Source organism: Choristoneura fumiferana, chromosome 9, assembly GCF_025370935.1.
Source record: "Choristoneura fumiferana chromosome 9, NRCan_CFum_1, whole genome shotgun sequence".
In the NCBI taxonomy this organism is placed as follows: Eukaryota; Metazoa; Arthropoda; class Insecta; order Lepidoptera; family Tortricidae; genus Choristoneura; species Choristoneura fumiferana.
In genome coordinates, this window is record NC_133480.1 from 8,890,101 (window position 1) to 8,908,823 (window position 18,723).

An 18,723-nucleotide genomic window follows, 5' to 3' on the forward strand; every position below is an offset into this window, starting at 1 on the left:
GCGCGCGCCCTCTATCGGCTCGTAAACACGCTGTTACGCCGTCGAATACGCCCTGTAGTGAAGATAAAACAGATAGTAGTATATTTTTAAAACGAAGCTTCGTACACCGAACATGCATGAACACGCATATTTTGCATAAGCTTAGCTATCGTAAGGTCGCGGGTAAGCAAGGAAATTATTTTAGTTACTAAAAATAGTTTTTCTTGTATTGTTGAAAATGTTATGTCATACCATCACAAGACCCTTTCCGCTTCTTGCAAGCCCTTCCTGTAGATTCGCTGGCGGCTTGTTAATGTTGTCCCCGCCGACGGCGTTGATAATCCTGCACGGAAAGAAAACAATAAAATTAATACAATTATTTGAACCAGAAAACCACCGTGAACTAAATCACCGTGCTAGATTCCGCGACACTATCTTCGCTTCATGAATAACGACAGCGGATAGATCGGAAACATGTGTGTGCCCCACCAATGGCTCCTGACCTTGTCGAGCGACAGCGCGGCCAGCCCGTGTCCCATGGCTCCGGTGATGCGCGACATAGCGCCCGCCGCGCCGCCCACTGTGTGCCCCACCAGTGACCGCACACCCAGGAATAGTCCTTCCGCGAACTCGCCTGGACCTTGGATAGCACCCTGTAAAAAAGGAAAATATTAGAACTTCCGTCCCTATGCTGCAAACATCTACTACTATGTTATATTATAAGGATGGGAGTTCATTCGGGAAACATCCGGCTCGTGTAATATATGTATGATGTATTACTGAAGTTTTACGCTAATTGACACATGATTATATATATGTTTTGGATGGAAGTGTGTCTCTACACCACAATGTATATCGTGGATTCGACCCCGGACTCGCACCTTGGTTTTTTTTCCCCATCCGGACTACTACAAGAAACTAAGATCTACGCCCTCTGATTGTGATTTGGCCACTGCCTAGCCATAGAGCGTTTATATGCCGGAGACAACGATGTTAGGATAGCGTAATAATAACAACTAGTGAGGTACTTTACTCGACTGGCTAGTTAAGGTCGATGCGGTCTTCTTGTGCTAAGTTGCAATTTCAAGTGCGACTTTGATTGCGTACCAGGACTCGGCCGATGTAACGTAGCCGTAGGCAGCTAGCGCCGATAAAGGAGTGTGCCCATTATTAGAAACTGTTATAGGCAAAAAACTTAAGATGAGCTGTTGTATGTAGTAGTGCACAGAATTGATATGGGACTTAAGTCATTTTTCGAATATAGAACGTCGACTTATCTATACGGACACGTTACTACTACATACATCAACATCATCATCATACAGGTCATCTTCTTAAGTTTTTTACCTATACACTATGGCAGCGTTTTTTAACCTCGGGTCGTGACCCAAATTTGGATCGCGGGTGGTATTGGGATGGCTCGCAGGTGGTATTGGGATGGATAGCGGGTATTCTCTGATTAAATCAAGTCGTAAAAAATATTTGTTCTTCTTTTTTAATATTTTACTTTGATGCCAATTTTAGGGGTATTTTAGGGTCGCGGACTATATATTTACAGTTTGGGTGGCCAGCCAAAAAGGTTAAGAACCGATGCAGTGTGTTGTTAGTGTGATCCGACTGACCTGGAAAGGCTCATAGAACAAGTCTTCAACGCCCTTCTTGAGCCCGATGACGAGCCCGTAAGGGTTGCCGATGACGTCCAACCCAAGTACTAGCACATACAACTGCTTCAGAGCCTGCCCCGTATAGTGGCTCTGCACTTGAGATATCAGCTCCTTCTGCGATAAGAACTCGTAGTTTCTCTCGTAGTAAGATAATCTGGAAAGGAATCATTATGTCAAGGCTGATAAAGTCATAAGTCACGAGAACAAAGAGAGAAACCATGAAGAAACATTTATTTACACATCGCACATCTAGATCTAAACCGGTATCAACAGAGACTCCAAATAGGTAACCAATCATAATATAAATTGCAAGTTCGATCAATACCAAAAATGATGAAGCAGTGCTTAGAGTCGTCTTGGCAAATAATGCCTTCTTGCGGAGGACCGAGTGATGTCTTATTTAGAATAGCTATTAGCAGTAATGTATTATTCTATGAAAAAGTACATTTTATTTCGGACTAGCTGTTGCCCGCGACTCCGTCCGCGTAGAATTCGTTTATCGCTATCCCGCAGGAACTATGCATTTTTCCGGAATAAAATATCCTATGTCCTTCTCCAGGACTCAATCTATCTGTATACCGAATTTCATCTAAATTGGTTCAGCGGTTTGGAATTGATAAGGTAACAAACAAACTTACAGATTGTATTTTGTTTCTTTTCTTTTGTATAGTCGAGTTCATAAACTTGTGAGCAAACACTTGATCAAAAATATCTGAACACGCTTCTACGCCGTTAAAGTCGTGTTCAGATATTTTTGATTTACACACTTACAAACTTTCGCATTCTATAATATTAGTGGGATATTTATTACACTTTCACTAGATGTTATGGTTGATATTACGTCGAAATTAAAACTATAGTGAATCTATTGTCTTGTCATTGACACGAACAGCATGTAGCATTTATCATAACCAAACCAAATAATTGTCATTTTAAATTCAATCATACATTAGTACCTACTCCTTTTGCCAGATTTTCAGCCTTGCCGAAATCAAACGGAGATACTCAAGGACACATGACCATGACTTACTTGAAAACAACGTCGTTCATATCAGTCAAGGTCACCCCAATGCTCTGCAAGACAGTGCCAACAAACGTAGGCAGCTGCGTCGTTCCGCCCAGCGAAAATGACACATGGACCTAAACAAAAACCAAGTATGAAAAGTTAAATAAATAAAGAATACAGTTTAATACAACTTTCTATGGAAATGAAAAGGTTCTCAAATGTTTCGCCGGAAATATTTTTATCAAATATTTCGTTTCCCAACTGTTTTATAACCTAACATAACCTTTAGAGTTCTACAGCATGGTGCTGAATAGTTAATATTGTTAATATAGTTTAGCAGGCCCAAAAAGGCAAAAAGGGGAGGTCCCTCGCTCCGAGTCATTTCTGGTGCAAGGGCTGTCCATAGCTATCCAACGTGGAAATGCCGCGAGCGTTATGGGCACCTTTGTGGCGGGAATGGGGAGGGGCGAGTTATTTGACTCGGTCATAGTTTTGTTGTAATTAAAAATAATTTAGCCTAAACTAAATAAAGATATTATTTTAAAACAATATTTAACACTTAATATTATCCGCAACTTAATCCGCGTGAAGGATTAAATCAAGCAGTTAAACTAGATTCTGGGATTTCACAAAATTCCAGTGGGAATTGCAAAGAATAACGTCGTGGTCTCCTTTTGACGTTGCGATAATGACACTTGTACAAAATGTCAGGCTAAACTATTGAGATTCTGGGATTTAATAGTACCTTATTATAGCGTGATCTCTGAAAAATTTAAAAAATAAAAATAGATTCTAAAACACAAAAATTTCGCGATTGTTTTTAATAGGATAATAAAAACGATATTCCTTAAATAGTTTATAGTAAAAAACAGTTTGCTTATGTGAATGAAAGTTTACTTACCTTGAGTGGTGATAAATGTAAATTGTCATAGAAGTTTTTAGTATCAGATGCTACTCCAATCGCCGCCAACGCTTCCAGAGGTTGCCTGGCGTTTTCGAGGTCCAATTGGAACGCTTCCAGCTGCAATAATAATTTTAATCATTCAGGACCATATAAATGGGTGGATCAACTATTTCTTGTTGTTATTCTGTCCCGTCAGCGAGGGGACAAAAGTAGTACAGTTTGTTAGAAGAAATATTGTGTCACATTATACTAAAATGCTTATTAGATGACCAATCATAAAAAGGGCTTAAAACTACCACAAAAATGTATGTTTGGCATATTTTAATCCTATAAACTTACGGTTTAAAGAGTGACTCAGGAGACCGTAACTAAATAGCAACGAGTGACAAGAAAAAGTTGATTGACCCAAACAATCAATAACAAAACATTAAATAATTTCTGAAAATATTCTACGGTGGATCACGATTCAGTTATTATCTATATTACATAGTAGAAGCTTTGCTTAGTTTGGGGCTAGGACAATTAATGTAATTTGTCCCAAGATATTATAACTATTATTAACATCGATCCACAGCCTAAAATTTTCTACGAAAGCTTTGTTACTCACCGCCTCCTGTTCATTGAGCAATTTCTGCGGGAACATGCCCATGAGGGCATTGATAAGCCCCATGTCCAGTTTGACGTGGAACTCTTGTATCAGCACCTTATAGTACTTGTACTGGCGCACTTTGCTGTGCTCCATTATGCGCTCCACGATCGAAACTTCGATGAACGGCTTCATACCTAAGGGAGTGTATCAGTTAAATGAAAAATTTGTCGAATCAATCGTTACTTAGGTTATCAATGAACCAAGTATATGAACAATTCATTTTCTCACCCACGACTTTACAAATTCATTTGTTTCATAGATAGACGTAACTATCGCAAGATCGCGGATGAGCAAAGTAATTGCTAATCAACTGAATCACGGGGCTCCCGAACAACCCACCCGCAACTTAAATCGCTTACATACGCCAATACAAAGTCACGACTCTTTTTTCAACAACTTTCCCTATAAGCACGGCTACAATACATAAAGATAACATATTCCGGAAGAATTTGAAGCTACCCTGTCAATACAGTCTATATATATTCTCTTATTTTTCGTCCTCGAATCGTCCATATGAAACCGTTGGGAAATTAATCATTTGCAAAAAATATTTCCTGCGAAAAGCCAGAGCGACTACTACGAAATTCGAAAATCGAAGTTCGTATCGTATTATTGCCCCTTTCACTCTCGTTATAAATAATATTAGCGTCAGCGGAACAGCAAGATACGAAGTTGGAATTTCGCACGTAGTAAAGGGCCAGGATCCCTCGTTCAACTCACCAATGGCATCCTGGTTGGCGATAGACCGCGGCGGGGGCACCGGCGCCAGCGCAACAGGGAAGGTCGGCAGCGGCAGTTGCTGGTCAATCTGCAGCCGGTGCAGTCGCGCGTGGAGGCGCCGCGAGTGCGCCGTCAGGCGAGCGACGCCCACAGCCCGGGCTCCAGGGTGCGCCGCAGGAGGCGCGGGGATGGCTTGAGGACACGCATTTCTTCGAAGTCCACCTTAACACAGAGATAAAATTGCCTTATTAAAATTATAATTTTTATGTTCTAGTTTTCATAGAGAATTTATCTCAGTTATGGGTTATGTTTGTTTCGTTTAGATTAGAGCCTAATTAAATATTTTCTTTATTGTTTCTGTTCCTTAAGAGCGTTTATACCTGCTGAGCTGGCAACGTTGCATTTTTGTTAGTTTTTTTTATTTGATTATTCCATAAAAATTCAATGAAAATTAAAAATGTGGTCTGATAGAACTCTTCTTAATATAAAAGTTAATGTGTCTACTCCAATAATTATTCGTGAGAGAGTTTTATTTTCTTTAAAAAACCTTTAATAAACATTAATTCGTTTAAAAATTAATACGTACAATTGTTTTTTATTTTTAATAGTAAGTTATTTTGTTGCTGTTATATTGATACCGACCTCAATGTTGTCGTCAATCATGCATCGCGGCGACACGGGTGCTTCGCTAACGCTCTTGTCCAGTATGTAGCGCTGGTAAGTTTCCTCGTACTGGATGAGTTTGGCCCCTTCGATCTTCTTATACCGCCGCGCGCCGATTTTGCACTGCTCCCATATTATCCCAGAACTGTAGTGTAGAGGTAATCAGGTATTAGATACCAGAAACCAATAATTCCATGATGTACAGTCGTTTTCATAAACTTATTAGCAAACATTTGATCAAAAATATCTGAACACGCTTCTACGCCGTTAACAAAAGTGCCGTGTTCAGATATTTTTGATCAAATTGCTCACAAGTTTATGAACTCGACTGTAGCTCTGATAAAAACTAGGTATTCAATTTTAATCCGGAAAATCAGGCTCGTTTTTTAATTACTCCCATTGAGGCCCCAATTCTAAAAATAAGCGCATATTGAGCTTTATCTGTTATACAGAGAACACACTACCGTGATACACTGACATAATTATTACCCTTAAAAAGGTAGAGGCGATTTACCGACCACATAAATTGCTTTGGAAATTTAACCTTATTACTATATCCATTGTAATTGTTGAAAATACGACTAGCTTTAAAAGTATACTTTATCAGGTATAAATTTGATAGCTGCTTTTGATTATGTGGTAGTATGCTCCAATTTATATTAATATATTTATTTTAACCTTTATGTGTATCTATTTTAACCTTTAATATTTATTTATAATGGATTATTAAAGGTTAAAATAGATACACCGACCGTTTGACCGTTTCGCGATTTCGCAAATACTTTCATTAATAATTACCTACTTTATACTTGTTTATTTTGTGTTTATATAATTTGCGAAATGCGAATAAACGTTTTCTATTCTATTATCCTACTAATCCTACTAATATTATAAATGTGAAAGTTTGTGAGTGAGTGAGTATGTGAGTGAGTGAGTGAGTGAGTGAGTATGTTTGTTACTTTTTCACGCTGAAACGGCTGGACGGATTTGGATGAAATTTGGCGAAAAGTTAGTTTATAACCTGGATTAAAACATAGGATACTTTTTATCCCGGTATTCCCACGGGATAGGGATAAAATCTCGAAATAACAACCTCTGGGCTTAGAGTCATGAAATTTGATATGTAGGTAGTTGGACGTTTGGACTAACAGATAGGTGACCTTTTGACCCGATATTCCCACGGGATACTTAGGGATAAAATCTTGAAATAACAACCGCAGGGCTTAGAGCCATGAAATTTAGTATGTAGGTAGCTGGACCTCTGGAATAACATATAGGCTATTTTTTACCCCGATATTCCCACGGGATAGGGATAAAACTTGAAATAATAACCGCTGGGCTTAGAGTCATGAAATTTAGTATGTAGGTAGCTAGACGTCTGGAATAACACATAAGCGACTTTTTGACCCGATATTCTCACGGAATACCTAGGGATAAAATCTCGAAATAACAACCACTGGGCTTAGAGCCATGAAATTTGGTATGTAGGTAGCTGGACTTCTGGAATAACACATAATCTATTTTTACCCCGATATTCCCACGGGATAGGGATAAAATCTTGAAATATTAACCGCTGAGCTTAGAGTCATGAAATTTGGTATGTAGGAAGCTGGATGTCTAGAAAAACACAAAGACGACTTTTTGACCCGATATTACCACGGGATACCTAGGAATAAAATGTCGAAATAACAACCGCTAGGCTTAGAGGCATGAAATTTGGATGTAGGTAGCCGTATGTCTGAAATAACACATAAGTACGCTACTTTTTATCCCGATATTCCCACGGTATAGTTTTGTAACTAAGGGACCCCATACATCCCTGTATTATTATTATTATTATTTCGTATTTTTTTCTTTAATTGTATACAATACAATACAATAACTCTTTATTGCACACCAATACAGTAAACAGTACAGAAAACACAAGTATATACATAGAGATTTTCTAAGGTAAGCAATAGGCGGCCTTATCGCTTCAGAGCGATCTCTTCCAGGCAACCTTTACAATGGACAGAAATAAGGAATACATTTTAGCAGGTGGTGCAATTTACAGTAGATTAGAGCTGTATCAAGAATACATAAAACTAACACATACAATACACATACACAACAAATCTAAACAGATAGATAGGTAGATAGATACCATAACAACATATAAATAAGCTAATAACATTCATACGCAAGATGACAGGTAGTGCTCAGGTATACTGTAGTTTTTAAGTATTTTATTTGTTATTATTTTATTTTGAAAAAATGACTTTCTGCCAAGTTTCTTGCGGCGCATTCTTCTTGGCAATGATGGTCTTTCCGAAAGCGCTGGTAGTTTCAAAAATGACGTGTAAAAGTGTCCATTGCGGCCTATTTAAGTACTGAGTAAATGATTTGAATTTGAATTTTGCATTTGAATTTGGATAGGGAAAAATTTTGAAACTTCAGCACTGGGTTTAGAGTCTTGAATTTTGTACAGTTATTCACAACACAACCTCAATGAAGACCACGATATAAATATTGGAAATTTCCAGGGGAATTTCGTAAAATCCCGAAAATTTCAATTGCAGCTACCACACCGAATAGTTTACGCGTGCGAAGCCGCGGGTAAAAGCTAGTAGTTTATAAACACGGGGCACTCACGTATTAACAGTCGAGATGTGCCTCATTATGTTTCGAATCAATCCGTTCTTTCCCAAGGCGAGCTTTAACTTGGTAGTTCACGGTCGGCTTTTCATCGAGCATTGAGAAAAACTACGGATTGATTCAAAACATATCTCGACTGTTAATACGTGAGTTTTTTTTAATGAGAGGGAGGCAAACGAGCATGCATCTGATGGGAAGTGATCACTACCGCCCTTGAGTGCCAACATTAACATCTATTTTCATAATAATATCAAGTTAAATTATTACCATTTTGCAAATACCTAACTCTTATTTTCCAGGCTGGTGCAATACAGTCAAGTCCATCCCCACTGATATACGAATACTTACCTAGATATGCTTATGTAGACGAGCTCCAAATGTTCGGGGTCGTTGACCAGAGACAGCCCCATGCCCTGTATAGAGACAACAAGCTCTGTGTCCACCAGCTCAGCCTCGCCTATAGTGTACGCGCCACTCGCCAGTATCGGATCGTCCGTGAACAGAATCACCCTTTGTAAGCCGTCTAGGAAGGATACCCAGTATATGCTGTGGGTTTCGTCAATCCTGAAACAAAGTTTGAAAGTTTGATGCTGTCTCACTGAAAAAAGGCGTGAATCCCCCATACCTACTAATATTACAAATGTAATTTATAACGTGGATTAACACATAGAATATGTTTTATCCCGGAAAATTTCATTGTTCCCGCAGACGTAGACATTATTCTTAGCAGACGCAGGCGCAGGCAACAGCTAGTAGAGAATAAGCAGTAGAAGATCGTAGATGCAAACCCAGGCACGCACCTCTTCGGATGTATATTTGAATCGGAAGTTTTTTCGTGGAGGAAAACATCGATGAGGAAACTCGCATACTCACTTCTGCAAAGCAGTTTAATAATAATAATAATAAAGTTTTATTTGCAGGTGTGACACCCATATTTTAAAAGCACAAAATGACTTAAACTAAGCTAAAACTAAGACGGGGTGCGTAGAGTTCCCTAACCGCACAAAGCCCGCGTGGGAACTACAGCTCAAGCCCTCTCATTTTCATAGGAGACTGGTGCTGTGCCTGCTGCCTGTGCAGTGAGATGAACATAGGTCCGTGATGATGAAAAATTTGAGAATATGACACTTTTATTTAGCGTAAACTTTGCGATTGACTGATATGAGTAAATTTTAAGAACACGTTGCAATGACGTCTGTGACAATACGTAGCTAGCATTAGTAGTAGAAAGTAGTAGAACTCTATACTTACATGAATTCACCCATACCGTCTTGCCGCAAGTCGTTTTCGATTTCTTTCTTCTTATGCCCCTCAAAGATGAGCACACGCGGCCCCGCTGGGTTATCCCACGTGTACAGCATTCTGTGCATCGTTGGGATTTTCCTGGCACATACAGAAATAATATAGCCACATGGACATGAGACCTGAATTAGATTTTGCAAAAAAAAAATTGAAACAAACTTTTTTGCTGGATGTACTTTTTGTTAACTACATAATCCGATAACTGTCAATAACAATATATAAAGGTGGCGGCTCGAAAAGAAAGAAGTTCGAAAATACATAAATATGAAAGGAAAAGAACTCACTTGACATTGATGTTTTCTTTCTCGTAAACAGTGATAGTGTACGGGCAGTAGTTGACGACGAGTGCGGGCGCGTGGCCGTCGCGGTACTGCCGCACGGTTATGTAGGTGCCGCCTTCGCTGAGTTGCACTTCCACGTACAGACCGCCATACTGATACAATACGAAATATTAACTAACACACACACCTCACCCTCTTCCTCTTCACAATAGCTTTAAAATAAAACCAAATTAAACACCGGGAACATAAAGCGGAGAGGTCTAAACTTATTTTTTTTAAACTATCATAAAATTATTTTAAATAAAAAATGAGTTTCTCACAATAAGCCCCTTCATTCATTCGATACTACATAGATCGAAAGTCCAAATTAGTTATTAGTTGCAACCATCCCACTTCCCACTAATAATATAAATGCGAAAGTTTGTAAATCTCTGTTTGTTTGTTTGTTACCTCTTCACATCTAAAAATGTTCACATAAAAAATTCAGTATACAGATAATTTGAGCCCCGGTTAGTTTTTATCCAGGAAAATGGCATAGTTCCCGCGGGATAGTGATGAACGAATTCTACGCGGACAGAGTCGCGGGCAACTAATTATTTTATCTACTCTCATATCGTAAAATACGAATTATAAAATTCAAAACGAGTTTATATTGACATACTTTTTAAACACAATACCGAAATATTAAAAAAAAAGATATTATTACACTTTTCTTCTAACAAAATAAATCCAAAAAGTTTATATCGAAAAGTTTTGATTCCAATTTTCACTTGTCTGTGGCAGTGCCCGCTTTAGTGCATGCGCGTACATGCGCGGTGATGTACTGGGTTTTAGCGCCATTTCATTCCATACGTGTCGTTTTGTTGTACGAAGTTTCGTGGGAAAACTTTGTTCTTACTTAAAAATGTCTGATATCAGTGAATGCGAAGAACATTTGACTCCGCCCGATATTTTAGATGCGGCGAAGGAAATGACTCATAATTTTATTACCAGCAAAGTCCAGAAAATTATACGATAAATGCTATCAAGATTTTATGGCATGGAAAATGCAAAAAAAGGCTACTTCGTTTTCGGAAAACGTGCTATTGGCCTATTTTAAGGAATTGTCTGACAAGTTTAAGTGTTCCTCATTGTGGTCTAAATATTTAATGCTAAACAGTACATCAAGCATATATAACGAAGTCGATATATCAAAATATTCAAAACTAGTAGCGTTTTTGAAAAGAAAATCGCAAGGATTTAAAGGGAAAAAAAGCCAAGACGTTTTCACCTGAACAATTGAATAAATTTATGAATGAAGCTCCTGGACGCGCACATCTTTTAACGAAGGTATGTACGTATAAATATAAGATTTTTTAGTTATATAAAAGTGAAAGTCTTTTAGAGTTTGTTGTTCTTGGGTTTGCATTTATATTCTTAATTTTTAACTTAATTTGTTCCAGATTGCACTTACTTATTTCCGGTATCATGGGTGCCTGTCGGAGACAGCAACTCTACAATGTGCAGTTTCGGGACGTGGAAGTATATGAAAATACAATAAACTATTTCTTTCTTTTCTAACTTTGATCTTTTATTTAGCAGATTCAATCTCAATGTGTGAGAGAAGATAAAATATTGTATGCAAATGTATGTAATTAGGCCTTAAAACACTCATGTGACCCTTTATGAAACTCGGCTACGCCTCGTTTCATGAAATCACACTCGTGTTTTAAGGACCCCTATTACTATACAGTTCGATATATCTAATGGTGATTGTACCATGTACTATGTACTTACCGTGTTCGCCAGTTTCAAGCAACTGGTATGCTGTTCCGTGTAAAGAAACGGCGCGGAAACATCGGAGGACCCGAGCACTCGCAGCAGGAGCAATTTCTCTTCCTTCTCCACGATGGGCCACAACGGAGCGCTAGAGTTCTTCTCTACCTGCAAACAGCAATGTTATATTATTCTGATTGTGATCAAAGCCTGACTCATGGAAACCAACATTATGAGAAGTTGTCGTTGAAAACGTACCCTCGTTTGGTATTTCGTCGCGCGAGTAATGCAAATTCCATTCAACCGATGAAAAGGGTGTAAACGTTAACTCCAGTCGCGGCAGCTAGGCTAGCCAAACAGTTATTGGTTTTAGGAGCCTTATATTATTATTCATGTGAAAATTAAGCGTCATTTATTCTTTGTCTATGGCACATTTATTTTATTTTATAATGTTTCCTGATATATGCGCAATGATCCTAAATTACTACCACAACAAGTTTGTACTGCCGGTGATTGATAACATTTGCAGTATATTTCATAAGAAGACTCCAGATCAGTCAAATGGCAAAGGAATAAAGAGCTGTGCTTGGACTATATCGACGAGATCGGAAACAAGAACTAATGGGTTTTGGAATCGTAATACGGTATTTGACTATTTTGTGTATGTTTTATAAATTAAAACTACACTGTTAAAGCCGTTTTACTTAAGTTTATTAATGTGTTTACTTACGCACATATGCATGTTATATCCATTACGTATTGATTGAAACACAAGTCAGTCTGCAATAAATCGTAGTCCAAGCAACACATTTTATTTAACTAAAACCACTGCAAAGATCAAAATCAACCCTATTACAATCAACATATGGTCCATATCGAAACGGATAACATCGAAGAAGCTCCGAGCTCGCCGAGGTTCGAGAACAAAAGGCAGCCGCATTCCAATCTCCCGGCGAACTGTTTTTTTATAGTGAACATTTTGCGATCTATGCAGTGCAACTCGTCAACAAGTTATTATGTTATTATTGTGTGAAGAATTATAATACAACAATTCAACTTTAACGTGTGAACATTGACATTTAAATAAGGTGTTGTTTTGAACTGGAGTGCCACAAAATGGTTTTAACTGTGGAACAGTTGGTGAACGTGCTACAAGATACCGCAACTTTGCTACAAAAAACGCAAAATAATTTACGAAAATGCCCAAAAGTAAGATTAACTAAAGGTTATGTTGAGTCCCGTTTAAAATGCATAGAAAATTATTGGACAACATTTCTTAATGCTCATCAAGATCTTCTTAAGTGTGTACCGAAGGAACAACGTATGGATATACCTTATTTAGTGAATGAAGAATACTATATATATGAAGACTTATACTTGTGCATGACCGGAGATTTAAAGGACATGTTAATGGGTGGACACTGTACACAACCAACAACAGTTGAAGACCAAGTGAAATTACCGCGCATCCAACCACCGGTATTCAGTGGCAACTATGAAGACTGGCCTACGTTTCAAGACTTATTCGAGTCACTCATTCACAACAATAAAACATTAACCGATGTTATGAAGCTACATTTTTTAAAAAATAGTGTCAGTGGTGAAGCATATTCATTATTAAAAAACATACAAGTAACGAACAAAAATTATGAAGAAGCGTGGAAGACTTTGAAAAATCGTTACGGAAATAAAAGAATGATTGTCAACGCTGTTCTGAAAAGATTATTTTCACAAAAAAGGAACTACGCACAATGTGCTAGTCAAATTAAGTCACTATTAGACACAACTACAGAGTGTTTGAACAGTCTTACCAATCTTGCAGTGCCCGTCGACTCCTGGGATCCGATTATAGTGCACTTAATTGTTATGAAACTTGATGCTGATACTCACAAGGACTGGGAAGAATATTCTTTCAAGAGCTCAACTGACAACCTCCCAAAGTGGTCAGAGTTAAAAGGTTTTCTTGAAACAAAATTTCGTACCTTGGAATTTATAAATAGCACAACTCCAGCCGCCACGTCAAGTGCAAGACAACCTACCCAGAAAAGTAACTATATAAATTCAAACTCAGCCGCTGCTTCACGTGTTCAAAAAAGCTTTCACACGACAGAACAACCACCTCCAAATAAGACATGTATCAAGTGTAACGAAAGTCACACGCTGAGCCACTGCAAGAGTTTTGCAAGTATGGATGTAACTGAAAGAGTTGACTACGTGAAAAATAACAACTTATGCTACAATTGTCTACTGAGTGGGCACACTGTATTTAAGTGCCGCTTACCAACATCTTGCCAAGTATGTCATAAGCGTCATCACTCCTTGTTACACCACACGAAGAATGAGAACCCGAAGACACATTTAAGCCAATTGGAGGAAAGCGACGATGAAGAAGAGCAACATGAAATTGATAATATTGCTATTGCGACTCACTTCACGACCAAAAAATCAACTGTTTTACTGGCCACAGCGCTTGTTCCTGTAAGAGACGAGATGGGGCAAGTGATCACACTGCGGGCTTTAATCGACCAAGGTTCGCAGGCGAGTTTCATTACGGAAAGGGCCGTACAGTTAATGCAACTAAAGAAAAAACCTACAAGAGGCTCCGTCACGGGAGTAGGATCAACGAGAACCACTATCAACAGCGTGGTACAATGTGAGCTTCTATCAAGATGTGAGACTGATTTCAGCTTGCAAATAGAGGCATATGTGTTAGCCACGCGGTTGACCACTGAACTCCCATCGAGAACTATTACAACCAGACCCAACGCTTGGCAGCACCTCACTGGCCTCGATCTGGCAGACCCGAGCTACTATCAACCAGGTCGAGTAGACATGCTTCTAGGCGTCGACATTTATGCACACATTCTGAAGAATAACATAATCAAAGGTCCTCCAGGCTCTCCCTGTGCACAAAATACAAGCCTTGGATGGATTCTGTTCGGAGACATCATTGACAATTCTTCAGAAAACAATATTGTTGTTATGCATCACAACCTCGACTTGGATCTTCTGGTAAAGAACATGTGGGAACTGGAATCTGCAGAGAAGCCAGAACTTACAGCTGAAGAGAAGCTTTGCGAAAACATTTATGCAAACACGACGACCAGAACAAAGGAAGGACGATACATAGTTAAATTACCAACGAAGACAGATAACCTTAAATCAACCAAAGGAGAAACTAAAGACATAGCACTGAGGAGATTCAAGCAATTAGAACGAAAATTTGAAAAAGACAAAGAATTTAAGACAGAATACACCAAGGTTATAGAAGAATATTCCACCCTGGGGCACATGGAAGAAGTTCCCGAGAGTGAGAAAGGCAATCCATCGGTATATCTACCACATCATGCCGTGATTAGAAACGACAAAGATACGACTAAGGTGAGAGCAGTCTTTGATGCTTCGTCAAAGGGCATAAACAATGTTTCATTAAATAATGAGTTACTGGTGGGTCCACAGCTTCAAGATGACATGAGGAACATAATCATGAGATGGCGCATGAAGAAAATCTGCTTCGTAGCAGATATACAGAAAATGTATCGCCAAATCTTGGTTACCAAACAAGACTCAGATTTACAGCGCTTACTTTGGCGTAACAATACAAAAGACCCTATTCAAGAGTATCGCCTACTTCGTGTTACATTTGGCACAGCATCGGCACCATATTTAGCTGTAAAAACTCTGCAACGAGTTTCTGATGATGAAGGCAGACATCATCCTGAAGCTACCAAGACAATCAAGGAAGACTTCTACATGGACGACCTCATGTCGGGCCAAGATAGTCTCGAAGAAGCAGTAGACGTTGCGAAAACCATTGCTGACATTCTTAAAAAGGGAGGGTTTGACCTACAAAAATGGTCTTCTAATAGCACCGACTTTTTGAAACAATTTTCAAGTGATGAAAGAAACAGTAATGTGAACATGGCCATTGAACTAGACGGAACTGTCCGTGCACTGGGTATATCTTGGAACATGGGCGAAGACGACTTCCAGTATCGAATCCAGCTGCCCCAGGCACCAGAATCCATTACAAAACGGATTATACTGGCTGAAACGCTGAAATTGTTTGACCCTTTGGGATGGTTGGCTCCAAGTATAATTCAAGCCAAAATGCTGATCCAGAAACTTTGGTTACACCGATCCAGCTGGGATGAAGAGGTAGATCCTGAAATCAAAGAAAAATGGTTAGACATACGAAATAATCTTACACACTTAAATAATATAAGTATACCTAGATGGGTACATACTAATAAACTGAGATTGAATAAAACAACAGTACATGGATTTTGTGACGCCTCTACAAATGCTTACGCAGCCGTGGCATACTTAAGAGTTGAAACGGAAGAAAGAGAAATTAAAACGAGTATCATAGCGGCTAAAGCTCGTGTGGCTCCTGTCAAACCTTTGTCATTACCACGTTTAGAGCTGTGTGGAGCTGCACTGCTGGCAAAATTGCTGAAACAGATCAGAAACGCAATGAGAATTCCAGAAAGGCAAGTCTTCGCATGGACTGACTCTACAATTGTTCTGTCATGGTTAAAGGGAGACCCAAATCGTTGGCAAACTTTCGTGAGAAATCGTGTAGTGGCCATTTTGGATGATACTGGTGACAAGTGGTATCATGTAAGATCGCAATCTAATCCAGCTGACGTTGCTTCGCGAGGCACGCCATTATCAGAGCTTATATCGCATGAATTATGGTGGAGTGGCCCAGAATGGCTAAGAACACAAGAAATTCCATTTCACAAACCAGATGTCACAACAGAGCTTGAAATGAAACGCACCATACAATCCAACCTAAAGGTAACACAAGAGGATGACAACTTCTCAATTACCAATCATTTTGAGGACTTTGACGATCTAACTCAACTTTTAAAGTCAATTTCTCACTGTAAACGATTCTTAAAATACAAGAACATTACCACAAGGACGATACTTACAACAGAAGAGCTAGACATTTCACTGAAGATTTGCATAAGGTTAATTCAAGGACAGATATTTAACGAAGAGATTCACAGACTACAGACAAACAAACAAGTAAGACACGATAGCAAATTGAAGTCATTAAATCCCTACCTTGATGATGAAAAAATACTCAGGGTGGGCGGTCGTCTTAAACATACTACTTTAAGTGAAGACAGTAAAAATCCCATAATTCTCGACAATAAAAATCGACTTACCTTCTTACTTGTAGCTGACGCACATCAGAAGACACTTCATGGAGGACAGCAGTTGATGATGTGTTATCTGAGGACTAAATACTGGATCCTAAATATGAAGCGAAGCGTCAGATTATATATCAGCAAATGTTTGATATGTGCACGACAAAACGCTACTGTGAAAAAGCAATTAATGGGAGATCTGCCTAAGCAGCGAGTTACGCCAGCACGCCCATTTCTGAATAGTGGGGTGGACTTTGCAGGGCCATACCAGACACTAATGTCAAAGGGCAGAGGCATAAGAACGACAAAATCATACATAGCTATTTTCATATGTATGGTCACAAAAGCCATACATTTAGAATTGGTTGGAGACTTGACCTCTGAAGCTTTCATTGGAGCTTTTAGGCGATTTGTTTCTCGTCGAGGAAGGTGTGCCAATCTATGGAGTGACCAAGGAAGAAACTTCATTGGAGCGAGTAAGGCCTTAGCAGAAGCATTTAACGAAGCTAAATTAGACTTTGACGTAGAAATAGCAGACAAGTTATCACAAGATGGCACTCAGTGGCATTATGTCCCAGTTTACAGCCCAAATTTTGGCGGATTGTGGGAAAGTGGAGTTAAGTCGATGAAATTTCATCTAAAACGAATCTTAAATTCATATCTGACATTCGAAGAAATGACCACTTTACTTTGCCAAGTAGAGGCCTGCCTAAATTCACGGCCATATAACCCCATAGATGAAGACGAAAATATTGACTCTTTAACCCCAGGACATTTTCTGATAGGCGAAGCGCCGATAACCATACCATCACCTACCTTTTCAACTGCTAAAATCAGTAATTTGTCACGTTGGCAACACCTGCAAAAATTGTTAAACGACTTTTGGCACAAATGGCAACAAGAATACCTATGTAGACTTCAACAGAGAACGAAATGGACAAAACAAGAGTCTGAATTTGACATTGGCCAAATAGTCCTGATTAAAAATGAAAACTTACCACCAGGAAAATGGTTGATGGGTCGTATAATGGAAAAACATCCTGGCTCGGACGGCTTAACCAGAGTGTACAGCGTGAAGAGCGGAGAGCAGGTTGTGAAACGTTCCGTTAGCAAGCTTTGTTATTTTCCTATTGACGACAAGGCAGAATAATTCGAATGATAACCTTGCTTTAAATTAAGTATTACTCAATATAAATTAATTTTCTTGTATCTGCGGCTATCATGATGTTGTTAAAAACCGATATTAATTTAAAGTTCATTTCATTAATACAAATTTAATTAATTAATAATTATATAAATTATAATTAATAATCTAATTATATAAATTATCTATTTCTTTCCAAATTTGATATGTATACAAACTTGGTTAAGAATAATTTCCAATAGTACGAGTACCTTACTATAATGATAAAATTATTGCATGATATTTTGATTATATAAAATATTTCAGTAAAAGGATAATTAATATCCTTTTGGTGGGCGGTATGTTAAAGCCGTTTTACTTAAGTTTATTAATGTGTTTACTTACGCACATATGCATGTTATATCCATTACGTATTGATTGAAACACAAGTCAGTCTGCAATAAATCGTAGTCCAAGCAACACATTTTATTTAACTAAAACCACTGCAAAGATCAAAATCAACCCTATTACAATCAACAATAAGGTATTTGACTATTTTGTATATGTTTTATAAATAAAAAAATCACAATGCCTGTTATCGAATAGAGAAACAATTTGTAAGCTACCTTTACAAATAACAAAGTTATAATGGTTTGAAATTCAAGATTAGACAGAGAAAGACATACTGGCATGTGACGTCACACGCCAGTACCGACATACTTGCTGCATAGAGAAAAGCGTTTGAGAAAGAGACAGGTATATAGATTTTTGATTCCAATTTTCAACCGATTTAAATTTTGTCTTCGCTAAACACTATCTGTATATCTATATTTTCATAATAATATTAAGATATGGCAAAATCAGGAGTTGTCAAATACCGT

The 18,723-nt window shown here is 38.4% G+C and overlaps 2 protein-coding genes across 2 annotated transcripts in view; one reads left to right on the forward strand and one right to left on the reverse strand.

The window, feature by feature from the left end:
• Nucleotides 1-225: 225 nt before the first annotated feature.
• LOC141431487 (intermembrane lipid transfer protein Vps13-like) overlaps nucleotides 226-18,723 on the reverse strand; it is a 35,334-nt gene continuing 16,836 nt past the window's right edge. The window contains 14 exon segments of the mRNA XM_074092676.1: nucleotides 226-300; nucleotides 302-322; nucleotides 483-632; nucleotides 1,602-1,797; nucleotides 2,674-2,783; nucleotides 3,551-3,670; nucleotides 4,161-4,336; nucleotides 4,923-5,063; nucleotides 5,066-5,144; nucleotides 5,565-5,730; nucleotides 8,568-8,783; nucleotides 9,471-9,602; nucleotides 9,806-9,954; nucleotides 11,579-11,725. Of these exon segments, the coding sequence (XP_073948777.1) occupies nucleotides 226-300; nucleotides 302-322; nucleotides 483-632; nucleotides 1,602-1,797; nucleotides 2,674-2,783; nucleotides 3,551-3,670; nucleotides 4,161-4,336; nucleotides 4,923-5,063; nucleotides 5,066-5,144; nucleotides 5,565-5,730; nucleotides 8,568-8,783; nucleotides 9,471-9,602; nucleotides 9,806-9,954; nucleotides 11,579-11,725 (1,878 nt within the window).
• On the forward strand, nucleotides 12,252-18,374 carry LOC141431145 (uncharacterized). Its single transcript, XM_074092179.1, has one exon. The coding sequence runs from the start codon at nucleotides 12,674-12,676 to the stop codon at nucleotides 17,867-17,869; it is 5,196 nt and encodes a 1,731-aa protein (XP_073948280.1). The 5' UTR covers nucleotides 12,252-12,673; the 3' UTR covers nucleotides 17,870-18,374.

Bases quoted from the DNA above. Each gene is read 5' to 3' on its own strand.
- LOC141431145 (XM_074092179.1), top strand. From the start codon at position 12,674: ATGGTTTTAACTGTGGAACAGTTGGTGAACGTGCTACAAGATACCGCA.